The sequence below is a fragment of the Lissotriton helveticus genome, chromosome 8 (assembly GCF_964261635.1).
Source record: "Lissotriton helveticus chromosome 8, aLisHel1.1, whole genome shotgun sequence".
In the NCBI taxonomy this organism is placed as follows: domain Eukaryota; kingdom Metazoa; phylum Chordata; class Amphibia; order Caudata; family Salamandridae; genus Lissotriton; species Lissotriton helveticus.
This window is the reverse complement of record NC_136069.1, coordinates 1591334923-1591348085: the sequence shown is the minus strand read 5'-3', so window position 1 is coordinate 1591348085 and position 13163 is coordinate 1591334923. Positions and strand designations below refer to the sequence as shown.

General features: G+C 47.3%; 1 protein-coding gene across 2 annotated transcripts in view; it reads left to right on the top strand.

The window, feature by feature from the left end:
- Positions 1 to 13163, top strand: part of STARD10 (StAR related lipid transfer domain containing 10) — a 344653-nt gene that overhangs the window by 87535 nt on the left and 243955 nt on the right. The window contains exon 2 of one of the 2 annotated variants that reach the window (XM_078658614.1): positions 11611 to 11655. The exons of the other annotated variant lie outside the window; for it this stretch is intronic. Within the exon in view, the coding sequence (XP_078514740.1) occupies positions 11611 to 11655 (45 nt within the window). The remainder of the gene's footprint in view (positions 1 to 11610; positions 11656 to 13163) is intronic. 2 annotated transcript variants of the gene reach the window in all.

Genomic DNA, 13163 nt, shown 5'->3' with positions numbered 1-13163 from the left:
GGACACCACCACATCACTCGGGGACACCACCACATCGCTCGGGGGCACCACCACATCGCTCGGGGGCACCACCACATCGCTCGGGGGCACCACCACATCGCTCGGGGACACCACCACATCACTCGGGGACACCACCACATCACTCGGGGACACCACCACATCACTCGGGGACCACCACCACATCACTCGGGGACACCACCACATCACTCGGGGACACCACCACATCACTCGGGGACACCACCACATCACTCGGGGACAGCACCACATCACTCAGGGGCACCACTCAGGGGCACCACCACATCACTCGGGGACACCATCACATCACTCGGGGACACTATCACATCACTCGGGGACACTATCACATCACTCGGGGACACCACCACATCACTCGGGGACACCACCACATCACTCGGGGACACCACCACATCACTCGGGGATACCACCACATAACTCGGGGACACCACCACATCACTCGGGGACACCACCACATCACTTGGGGACACAACCACATCGCTCGGGGGCACCACCACATCACTCGGGGGCACCACCACATCACTCGGGGACACCACCACATCACTCGGGGACACCACCACATCACTCGGGACAGCACCACATCACTCGGGGACAGCACCACATCACTCAGGGGCACCACTCAGGGACACCACCACATTACTCAGGGGCACCACCACACCACTCAGGGGCACCACCACATCACTCAGGGGCACCACCACATCACTCAGGGACACCACCACATCACTCAGGGACACCACCACATCACTCAGGGACACCACCACATCACTCAGGGACACCCCCACATCACTCAGGGGCACCACCACATCACTCAGGGGCACCACCACATCACTCAGGGACACCACCACATCACTCAGGGGCACCACTCAGGGGCACCACCACATCACTCAGGGACACCACCACATCACTCAGGGGCACCACTCAGGGGCACCACCACATCACTCAGGGACACCACCACATCACTCAGGGGCACCACCACATCACTCAGGGACACCACCACATCACTCAGGGGCACCACTCAGGGGCACCACCATATCACTCAGGGACCACCACCACATCACTCAGGGACCACCACCACATCACTCGGGGACACCACCACATCACTCGGGGACACCACCACATCACTCGGGGACACCACCACATCACTCGGGGACACCACCACATCACTCGGGGACACCACCACATCACTCAGGGGCACCACTCAGGGGCACCACCACATCACTCAGGGACACCACCACATCACTCAGGGACACCACCACATCACTTGGGGACACCATCACATCACTCGGGGACACCACCACATCACTCGGGGACACCACCACATCACTCGGGGACACCACCACATCACTCGGGGACACCACCACATCACTCGGGGACAGCACCACATCACTCGGGGACAGCACCACATCACTCAGGGGCACCACTCAGGGGCACCACCACATCACTCAGGGACACCACCACATCACTCAGGGACACCAGCACATCACTCAGGGGCACCACTCAGGGACACCACCACATCACTCGGGGACACCACCACATCACTTGGGGACACCACCACATCACTCGGGGACACCACCACATCACTCGGGGACAGCACCACATCACTCGGGGACAGCACCACATCACTCAGGGGCACTACTCAGGGGCACCACCTCATCACTCGGGGGCACCACCACATCACTCGGGGGCACCACCACATCACTCGGGAACACCACCACATCACTCGGGAACACCACCACATCACTCGGGGGCACCACCACATCACTCGGGAACACCACCACATCACTCGGGAACACCACCACATCACTCGGGGACACCACCACATCACTCGGGGACACCACCACATCACTCGGGGACACCATCACTTCACTCGGGGACACCATCACTTCACTCGGGGACACCATCACATCACTCGGGGACACCATCACATCACTCGGGGACACCATCACATCACTCGGGGACACCATCACATCACTCGGGGACACCATCACATCACTCGGGGACACCATCACATCACTCTGGGACACCACCACATCACTCTGGGACACCACCACATCACTCTGGGACACCACCACATCACTCTGGGACACCACCACATCACTCAGCCCAACCACATCATCACTCAGCACCACAACAGCACTGTCCTTGCTTGCTACCAACAAGCTTTGCCATAGCCAATAGGACTCGCATTAGGAAAGTGTAAGCTATTGGCTTTGTGAATAACAATGCTATTAATTTATATATTTTTAAAGCCAACACATATTAAAAAAAATTGTCATTTACAATACCAATAGCTCACACTTACCTAATGCGAGACCTATTGCATTGCAAATGCTTGTTGTGGATCGCGATCTATTTTTCGTCTTTGAGAAGAAAAAAGGAGGAGAATGAGAATGATAGGAAAACCGTGACAAAGGGAGAGATCAAGATAACCAAGTACTTCAAGGAGTGCGATAAAGAGACAGGTAGTGTTGGGTAGTGGAAGAAAGGCGCATGAGGTGGAAACAAGACTACACAAAAGGTAATGGGAGATTGGTTGCAAATGCTCTAAACCGCTGGCACTTGCTCTGGCTAGCATTCCAGCCATCGTTTTTTAGCCCACTCTGCCACTCTGTCATTCTAGACAGAGGACAGCCTTATGCACATCAGTATTGACCCTGCCCCTTATGGAACATTCTGACCTGAAGTGAAATACAGGCCATCCCAAGAAGAAACACAAGCAACCCAGACTGATTCCCCTCTTATAAGGCCCCATCAGTGAAGTATAGCTTGGATCGAGTGGCACAGCGAGCAGGGGTACCACATTAGGACATACACATGGCTATTCGGGCATTATATTAAACCCACAAAAGGTGATGGGGGAATGCTTGCAAATAGTCTAAACGAATAGCAATCTCTCTGGGTAGCATTCCAAGCCATTGTGTTTTGCATACTTCTGGATTTCCCACAGAATCCATCATGTGTTGCATAATTTACAGATTTTAACAAAAAAGGTTCTAGCTCAGATTAAAAGTTAATAAAAACACATTCACACTTTCAGCACAGTGTGAGTTTTGCAGAGGTTAGCTGGTCACTTTTCAGTTGCTTAATATTGTATTTAGCTGATAAACTGATACTAATGAGGTTAAATGTTTGCCCAGACAGTTTTAACATGTAAAAATAACACAATAGTGAAATAATACCGCCATAAACTACCACATACCTCTGCATAATTTGCCTTTTGTTGCTGCATACTTTAGTCACCCGTGCTGCATAGTTTGGTTCTCCCATGCCACATAATTGCAGCGGCCTGCTTATAGCTGAAGGGTCTAAAGACACACCCACTTACTGTGTCACACACCGCAGATACAACTCAAGCACATGCCAACTCCATACAGGTTTGGAAGGTAGGTTGCGAGACACTATATACCTTATCCATAGGGAAATCTCTGCACTCATCCACAGTACACTGCCCAGTGGGCCATGGCATGCCCTCAAACATCCACCACATAGACCCAGTCTCGTGGCAAACTCACAACAGCAAACAGGCTCTAAGAGACCAAGATATTGGTATGTCACCCAACTACTTAACTTTATCTGCCAAAAACTGATAGTGCCTAGAAGCAATTTCATGCAATGATAGTATCCTACACCATTTGTCAATTTATACCTGGTAGACTAAGGAAGGGGTGTCTGGAATCCCCAAGTTGGTAATAATGCTGCTAAGCTGCTCCAAGTTGCCAGTTTACTGAAAACCATAAACTGTGTGCCTGTCTCTCATAATTCTCCATCCATCACACACCTAAGCGCTGCGGCCCATAACACAATAACACAATAACTACTCCTTGGAGGTCCTCACGTACGACATGGAAACACGTCCCACATAGGATCAAAGCAACGCACTGCCAGCGGCACACTGTCCACAGTGTAGCCTGCTGCCCATATGGGCAAGCGCTTTAGCGTCCCTCATAGTAGTAGTAGGCACTATATAAATATTGTAGTACAATCCAGCCTGTGACTTGGTGTGGTATCCTGTTGGCTGACATACATATATCTGTGATATTGATGTGAGGCTGAAAGAGATATCTAATGTCTACTCCTTCCTGCTGCCCTCCAGTAAACCCCGCCTCCCCCTGCAACCTACTTCTAACAATTCCCATGGGACAATAAAAAACACAGCCGAGAAGTGAAGCGACTATATAATGAGGCCTAATGGGTTCCAATTACCCTTTACTGTGGATGCTCTGAAAGAGCAGGCAGGATTAGCATCTCTGTGACAGTCTGGGCGAGCAATGCTCCAGCTGTGCAAGGCCGGGGGGGATGCAGGTGGGAGGGAAAGGTGTGGGAAGATGGTGGGGGAATGACTCATGCAGGCTTTTATGTGGGAAAGGTCTCTGAGCAGGAGTGCTGGGATCTGGAAGTGATGCTAGCTGTATGGGCAGGCTTCCTGCGTTCACAAGGTGAGGATGCAGGCAGTGAGGCTGACTTCCGGATATGCAGATTTTTATTTTATTTTAACAGCACAGCAAGCACTTTCATACTCCTCTACTCAGCCTATTTTCCCCACGTCCCCAAGGATTCCTAAGCCTTTCCAGTAAAAATAATTGTTTTCAGATCTGATAGTTGTATTGAACCAACTGAAGTGACTAGCACTAAAACTCCCAGAATGCATCACTGTTAATTAAAAAAACAAGCATTTAAGCACCAGGTCCTGGCAGCACAGACTCATCTGGGTATCTTCTATATTGTTCCCAGGTCTCTCTTTACTCATACATTTTGTTTACACCCACAAGTTTGCTCCAGATCTTCATGAAATCTCTTACTGATTGTTCCAACCTAGGAGTCTTGTATTTACCTTTTTATGTGAGTCACTTCTTCCTTCTTTTGCAACTGAGCCTCTATTCTACTAGTGATGGAGATTTGGCTAAAGCTAGTTAGTGTATTTATCCCACTGGAGTGTTGGTGTATTTTTGTAATGCATCTCTCATCGCTCTGTTAGTTAGTTCCCTAAACTAAGCCACGGCCCTAGCAGGTAAGAGTTGTGGGGTGGGTTTGAAGGGGGGGATTCGACAGACGACCACGAGGGAAAATAAATAAATTATACATTTTCCCTCATCGTCTATCGAAATCCAGCCCCACCGCTCTTACCTGCACGTGTCACGGCTGGCTAAACTCATATCGGGGCTATTCACAAAGGTCACTTACACTTGTGAGTAATTTACATGTGTAATTTAATACTACTACTACTTTTAGCTGTTCACAAAATCTGAGTGTAAACACGGGGTGTTTAAGTATTTCTTATTGCATCGCTCATCATTCTCTAAACTCATGCATATTTAGTCGTTGCACCCGTACACTTGTCAAATTGTAATGAAGCACATTAATAAATAATAGAAACTTGTTTTTTATGCTGCACATTTGTCAATAGAAGGCTTTATTAATATTATTTTTACTGGTACTCAATTTACCGACCTCAGGCAGATGGAAGACAGAGTCAGTCTTGCTTGCATTCGAACTCATGTAATACCTCTTACAGAAGATGTCAGTTGCGAGCATTAAACTCTCTGAGCTAGCATGGCGGTTAGAGTGATGGCATCCAACCAGGCCTCTTTTTGCTGAGCAGTTCTGCATTTGAGCTCATATTACTGACAACAGGGCTCATTTAATGTACCTTACAGTGGTGGCTGCCACAAACAACATGCATTGGCATAGCCAATAGGTCTCGCCTTTGGGACGTTATAAGTGTTTATCCATGCATCAGTTGTTGTTGCACCAATGCTTGTTCAAGTGTGTCGAGGGTTCTGCCTTACAAAAGGCAAAGATTATCTGAGTCACTGCTCCCACAATAATGGCCATAAAAAAACACTTTAGTCTGCTGATCGGCCTCCGTGGTTTATGTTATGCTATTTCTTTCATGAGTAGTAGTTATAAGCAAACGCATTCAACCAGAATCAGTGCACAAATGGTTAAATCTGTCCAGCGATATGCAACTTTATTAACCCCTTCCATGCTCGTGACGGAACCGTTCCGTCACGAGCCTCGGGTGGGCTGTGCTGGTGACGGAACGGTTCCGTCGCGGGCCGCTCTGACGTTCTAAAGAGCGGGCGGGGCCATGACGGAACCGTCACCAGGTGCTGTGCAGGCTCCTATTTAGAACTGACACTCACGTCTGCGTGGCCACACATGCAGAGGTAGCAGCCGGGTGCAGTAAGCGTGTTATTACCCATCTTAGGGTAGGAAAGAGAATCATGAACCCCTGGAGGTTTCACTTCTTTAGATGAATGATCCCTCCATACTCAACAAGCCCCTTGCCCAATGCGTCAATTTCTATTATGGGAAAAAGTGAGGTACAGGCATTGCAAGGGGCTTGTAAATAAGTGCCATAAAGTGCCATGAGCGGTACAAAAGGGGGTGGTGATGGACGGAGCATCTGAATCAATCAAACACTCACACCCAGTCAAAAGATCTGGGTTTAATCCATCACCGTTCTTTAGCCCACTCTGCCACCCCAGTTCAGACATGGCTATATGCAAATCAGTCTGACCCTGTGCCCCATGGGAACAGTCCAGCCCGAACTGCCAAGCCATGTCTTCCCTGGACCGGAAACAAGCTTCCGAGGACCGGTTTCTGGCATTCCAGCCGTCTTCAGCCCGGCTTGCTTGAATCCAGTGGCAAAGTGAGCAAGGGACTCACGTCTGAGCATACCCTGCCACACTTATGGTGGCCAAAAGCGGTACAAAAGGGGGTGGTGATGGACAGAGCATCTGAATCAATCAAACACTCACACCCAGTCAAAAGATCTTGTACTTGGGTGAATGTATGACATTTTTCTACATTCTGTCCATCAACTGTGTTTTTTGCAATTTTCACCCCGAGTGTGCTGGGTATGCTCAGACGTGAGTCCCAGGCTCTCCACACCACTGGAGTCAAGCTATCCAGGCTGATGAAGGCTGATAGCCAGAAACCGGTCCTTGGATGCTTGATTCCGGTCTGGGAAAGACATGGCTTGGTAGTTCGGACTGGACTGTTCCCATGAGGCACAGGGTCAGAGCTGATTTGCATATAGCCAGTGTCTAACCCAGGGTGGTGTAGAGTGCAAAAAAACGATGGATTTAGGCCCAGATCCTTGTACTGGGGTGATTGTATGACATTGTTCTACATTCTGTCCATCACTGTGTTTTTTGCAATTTTCACCCCGAGTGGGCTGGGTATGCTCAGACGTGAGTCCCAGGCTCTCCACACCACTGGAGTCAAGCTATCCAGGCTGATGAAGGCTGATAGCCAGAAACCGGTCATTGGATGCTTGATTCCGGTCTGGGAAAGACATGGCTTGGTAGTTCGGACTGGACTGTTCCCATGAGGCACAGGGTCAGAGCTGATTTGCATATAGCCAGTGTCTAACCCAGGGTGGTGTAGAGTGCAAAAAAACGATGGATTTAGGCCCAGATCCTTGTACTGGGGTGAATGTATGACATTGTTCTACATTCTGTCCATCAACTGTGTTTTTTGCAATGTTCACCCCGAGTGGGCTGGGTATGCTCAGACGTGAGTCCCAGGCTCTCCACACCACTGGAGTCAAGCTATCCAGGCTGATGAAGGCTGATAGCCAGAAACCGGTCCTTGGATGCTTGATTCCGGTCTGGGAAAGACATGGCTTGGTAGTTCGGACTGGACTGTTCCCATGAGGCACAGGGTCAGAGCTGATTTGCATATAGCCAGTGTCTAACCCAGGGTGGTGTAGAGTGCAAAAAAACGATGGATTTAGGCCAAGATCCTTGTACTGGGGTGTATGTATGACATTGTTCTACATTCTGTCCATCAACTGTGTTTTTTGCAATTTTCACCCAGAGTGGGCTGGGTATGCTCAGACGTGAGTCCCAGGCTCTCCACACCACTGGAGTCAAGCTATCCAGGCTGATGAAGGCTGATAGCCAGAAACCCGTCCTTGGATGCTTTATTCCGGTCTGGGAAAGACATGGCTTGGTAGTTCGGACTGGACTGTTCCCATGAGGCACAGGGTCAGAGCTGATTTGCATATAGCCAGTGTCTAACCCAGAGTGGTGTAGAGTGCAAAAAAATGATGGATTTAGGCCCAGATCCTTGTACTGGGGTGAATGTATGACATTGTTCTACATAAGGTCCATCAACTGTGTTTTTTGCAATTTTCACCCCGAGTGGGCTGGGTATGCTCAGACGTGAGTCCCAGGCTCTCCACACCACTGGAGTCAAGCTATCCAGGCTGATAGCCAGAAACCGGTCCTTGGAGGCTTGAATCCGGTCTGGGAAAGACATGGCTTGGTAGTTGGGACTGGACTGTTCCCATGAGGCACAGGGTCAGAGCTGATTTGCATATAGCCAGTGTCTAACCCAGGGTGGTGTAGAGTGCAAAAAAAACGATGGATTTAGGCCCAGATCCTTGTACTGGGGTGAATGTATGACATTGTTCTACATTCTGTCCATCAACTGTGTTTTTTGCAATAAAGTGCCATGAAGCAGTGCAGACCGGGGCTGAGAGCAGAGTTAGTGTGTCTCGTGTCTTAGCTCTGAGTGTCTCAGTGCAGAGAAGGCGAGAAGTGAGCTTCAACACCAGTGCCCTAGTTCACACCAAATCTCGGCTGCACATGCACACGTGCTGGGGAATCCCGGTGTCACAGGGCGACATTAAGGACCAATCCTAGGGCATATTATATGTGAGACAGAACGATCTCAAGGCGCCTCTACAGGGCATTGTTGCTGTCCTGATCTGTGCTGCCCCGGAGGGTGCAGACGGCATTCACAGGAGGGAACCAAGACACGACAACCCGCTGTTTGAACTGCATCTACTGAGCGCAAAGGTATTGTAGCTGATGTCCGGTTCTGCCACCATACAACTCCCCCCCCCCCCGCCCTCCCGTTATCGGAGCTGCAGGGCGAGCGGGACCATGCTGAGAGTCGAGTCGAAGTCGCAAAATGATTACAATATAAAATGGGAAAAAAATCAACACATATAGACTATAAATAGGCACAGTACAGTTCCCGAGATTCAAGAGGCAAAACGTTCAAATAGTAATTCCCACATGGCTATCAGTACAGCGATGTGTGCATTTTGTTTTTAAACACAAACAAGTTTGCTCAACACAGTGTGAGTGTTCTCCGGGTGCAAATACAAGAGGTAAAGTGGTTGCAAGAAATAGAAACTGTAAACTGAGAGTCAGGTGCTGAAATAGAATATACCAGAGGTCCACGATATAGTGCCGACCTGGATGTGGAGATCAAGGTGGCGCGTTACACAAAGCATTGTAAAAGTTGTGAAAGTGCTGCCTGTGTAGGGAGGGGTCCAGATGTCAGATTGCAGTAGTGATGGTTGCAGGTGAGAGTGTGTGTGTGTATGTGTGTGTGTGGGGGGCTGTAATGTAGACCGTACTAGAAAAAACACTGCGCTGTTCGAATTTCGTATCCTACGTACTCCAGTCACAATTGCACGTGATAATAGTTTCGTTTTCGGGTACGGGGGAGGGTGATTTGCCACAAATCACACAACGGTTTTGGCTAAGAGTTGGATGCCAGGATTCAAATGACAGAATCTTCAACACTAAACAACACTAATAAATGTATCAAGAAAGAGCGCCTCTATTCCGCGCATATTCCACTTTAAAAACGAACGTCAGGGCTAATTCTTGTAAAAGTTACTGCCCTCCGTGGTCGTGTGAATTTAGTTCAAACCGCGGCCACGCCAGTTTGCATCGGCGAGATTTGTTTTCAAGACTTTGAAAAATTGTGTCGGAACATGCGCGTTTTCGGTAAACAGTCCAACTCTTATCTGTTGGGCTTGGAGCGAGATGACTGCCAGCTTACTGTAACACAAGGCTCATCACAATATTTCGAGTTTTCACCAATGACTCAAGCCCGTTTATCCTGTTATTTAAGAACTGTGCCCGACGTCAGCAGAAAACGTCACACAGAACTTTATTTTAGTTCACATTGTTGTTTCACTCAAGCTCCTAGTAAAACCAGAAAAAAAGCGCCCGCGAGGCAGCAGGGGGGTAAGGGATTCACTTGCGGGAGCGATAATTGCGACAAGATGGGCCGCGCGCTCCCGCGAGTGAATCTCCTGATGTGCACGCGCTGCCATTAAAGGCAATGGAATGCGCGCACGTGCTTGGCTGAAAAGCCTAAGCGCTCGGAAAAGGTCGATTTCATTTGTAGCGCATGCGCGCTGCGAAGGCTTGACCTAAAAAGTGGTGGGCGGGTGGAGGGGCGCGGGGGCAGAAGCGCGGGAGGGGGCCACTGGGGGAGGTTTAATAAAATTAAAAACAGGACACTTACCTTAAGCTGCTGGCCTCCTTGTGCCTAGGTCTTCCTGTGCTTCCTGATCTCAGCAGCCCCTGGGACAGCATCAAAGACTCCCTGTGTGATCCCTGCGTTGCTCTCATGCCATGACAGAAGCAAGGGGATTGGCCTGAGCGGGCTTGTTTGACGCTCCTCTCAGGCACAAAGGACCTGTGCTGTTTCTCCAACCCAGCTGTGCAAGTGCGCATGTGTGTTTGGCTGGTCTAAGATGGCCCATCCCTCCCTACACATGCTGGCTGAGCCAGCAGCTAAAAAATAAGACATTGTTATAATATTGTTTTCTTTTTCAGCTGCTGGCTGTGAGCCAGTGGAGCGACGCTCCTCGACCACTGCTGAGGAGCCGCCCCTGATACCGTAGTCGTTATATTTTCTCAAAGCGTTCCAATTGTGTGAAGAGTCATTTCCCCTTATCTGGCTCAAAACGTTGGTCTTCTGGACTTAATGGGTGGTTAGGCCTCTGAGACCGCTTTAATTTCCTTGCCAGACTATTGATTTCCAAAAAACACCTACGGAATATATACAGGCAAAGGGGTCAGCGGGCTCTATCTGTTGGCCTGTTACATTGTCAGTCACCTTTTGCTTCCGCCTACCTCAGCATAGAGCATGGGGCAGTGGGTCAGCCCACGTTCCCATTAGTTCACTTCACTTTGACTGTGCAAAGCTTGTACATTTTGCTCACATCCCACTAAAAATATTTCTTTTCTTTTCTTTTCTGTTGTAAAGCTGTTTAAAAGCATGTTTTCTTAATCTTATTTACATTTTATGTTAACATTAAGTACTTACTATTGATTTTGCCTGCACTCCATTTTGAAGTTTACACTATAAAGTGTGTAAGTGACATTGCATAATTGTATCTGCCTGCGATTTAAGTAATTGTTTATGTGGCGATTTATTCCTGTCTTTTTCACAAATAATAATGCTAAATGCATGGCACAAATTCACAATTCTATTTTAATTAAGCATATTTTTCAAGCATGAGCCAGCTACGATTAAATGGCAACATATTTTCTTTTTGTGGCGTATGCTTGCAATAAAAAAATAAATAAATTATGCATCTCACTAGCTTGTCAAGACCAGACCTACTAGCTTTGCCAATGCTTGTTAAAACCGTGTGGCTTGATGATGAGGTGGAGGGAAGTGGTTCTGCGTACCTGCACTGCTTGTACTGTCTACACCCTTCCCCCCTTCGCAGTCATTGCAGCAGACTGAGCATTGAGTGTGTTTGAGGTGGTGTGGTTTTAAGTAAAGTAATGTACTCTGTATTACTTATAGGAGTCTCCAGAGCAAGAAGGTTTGAGAAGATTTCAAGTTGTAAAGGTAATAAATACTAGAGCTTTGGACCTCTGTCATTCTTTGCACAGTGGACCGCATACATAGAGAATAATTTTTAGCTAAAGATTAATATTACCTATAAGTAGTACATTACAAGATCTATACCACATAAACATTATTGCGCATAAGCGCTTGAAAGTTAATGTCCACTGCTTTATCCATCATCACAAGGGGATGCTTTTTTCCCCTGCAAAACTGATTTTAATATAATTTTAAAAGTAAACGTTCTTGTGGGAAAATCGAATCACAAAAAGGTTTGTTGGGCTATTCTCACAAAAAGTATTTCTTGAACATTACAAAGGTTTTAAAGTTTGTGAATTTCAGCAACTGCTCCTTTGCACAAGGACATCCTGATGAATGCCTGGCACAGTATGCCTTGGACAGAAATGTGTTGATTTTATAAGCCTTTTGATGGTGGGAATGTATTGTATTGTAATTGCATTTATATCGCGCTTACTACCCCATACGAGGCGTCAAAGCGCTTTTTCAGCGAGTAGCACGCTACTCCGGGACCCAAAGAGGATTAGTGTTGAATTAGTATAGTGAAACTTGCAAGTACATTTTAAGTGGTGGATAGGTTAGTCAGTTATTTGGATTTGGAATGATGGCAGAAGGATAGATGAGGAAAAAAGGTTTGTATTTATATAGCGCTTGTTACCCCTGATGGGCTGTTGAAGCACACTATTCAGGAAGCCCATAAAGGATTAGTGGTGAATTAATATGGTGAAATATGAAAGTAATTTCAGTGGTGGATATTATTCAGTTATTTGGAGTGAGAAGGATAGCGGAGGGATAAAAGGGGAAGAAAGGTTTGCATTCATATAGCACTTGTTACCCCTGATGGATGTTGAAGCTCTTTTCTGGCTATAGTGGCCCTGTTTCTTTTTTTAAATTGATTTACCATCCAATCATCCCACACCCTTTCACACACTACATATGATGCACATTTAGAATGCAGAGTTTTTCTTGGTAGTACAGGATTGTGTTAATAGATATCTCGAGATACATGTTGCAGTTCTATCACAGTATTTTAATTAAATGTTGAATCCTTTGTAATCTTTCGTAAAGTGCATCAAAGTAATAAATTGATCTTAAGTACTAACGTCAACGTAGGATCAGTTTAGACAGATTCAAGCAGGATTATCAGAATAGCCACATAAAATACATTTACATACGAAGAATAAAATTGAACAGAGTATGCAGAGTTACCCTGAATTTCTTGCATGGATTCTGTTGTCGTATACCTTTTGTAGGATAATCCTGGTCTAGAGAGGTCCAACAAAAAAAAAATCGACATCCCCCTTAATGATTTTGAGTTGGAACAAGTATGAAAGAGCAAGATGTTGATCTGAGTAGCATTTATTTGGAAAGAACCTTTCGTGTTATATGCTGTTTCTATTGTTATTCGTGACAGTGTCATGTGAAAGATGATCTTACACATTTTCTTCAATATGAAAGGAAAATAGTGTGTGGATAGGTGAGGAGCTGGGGAG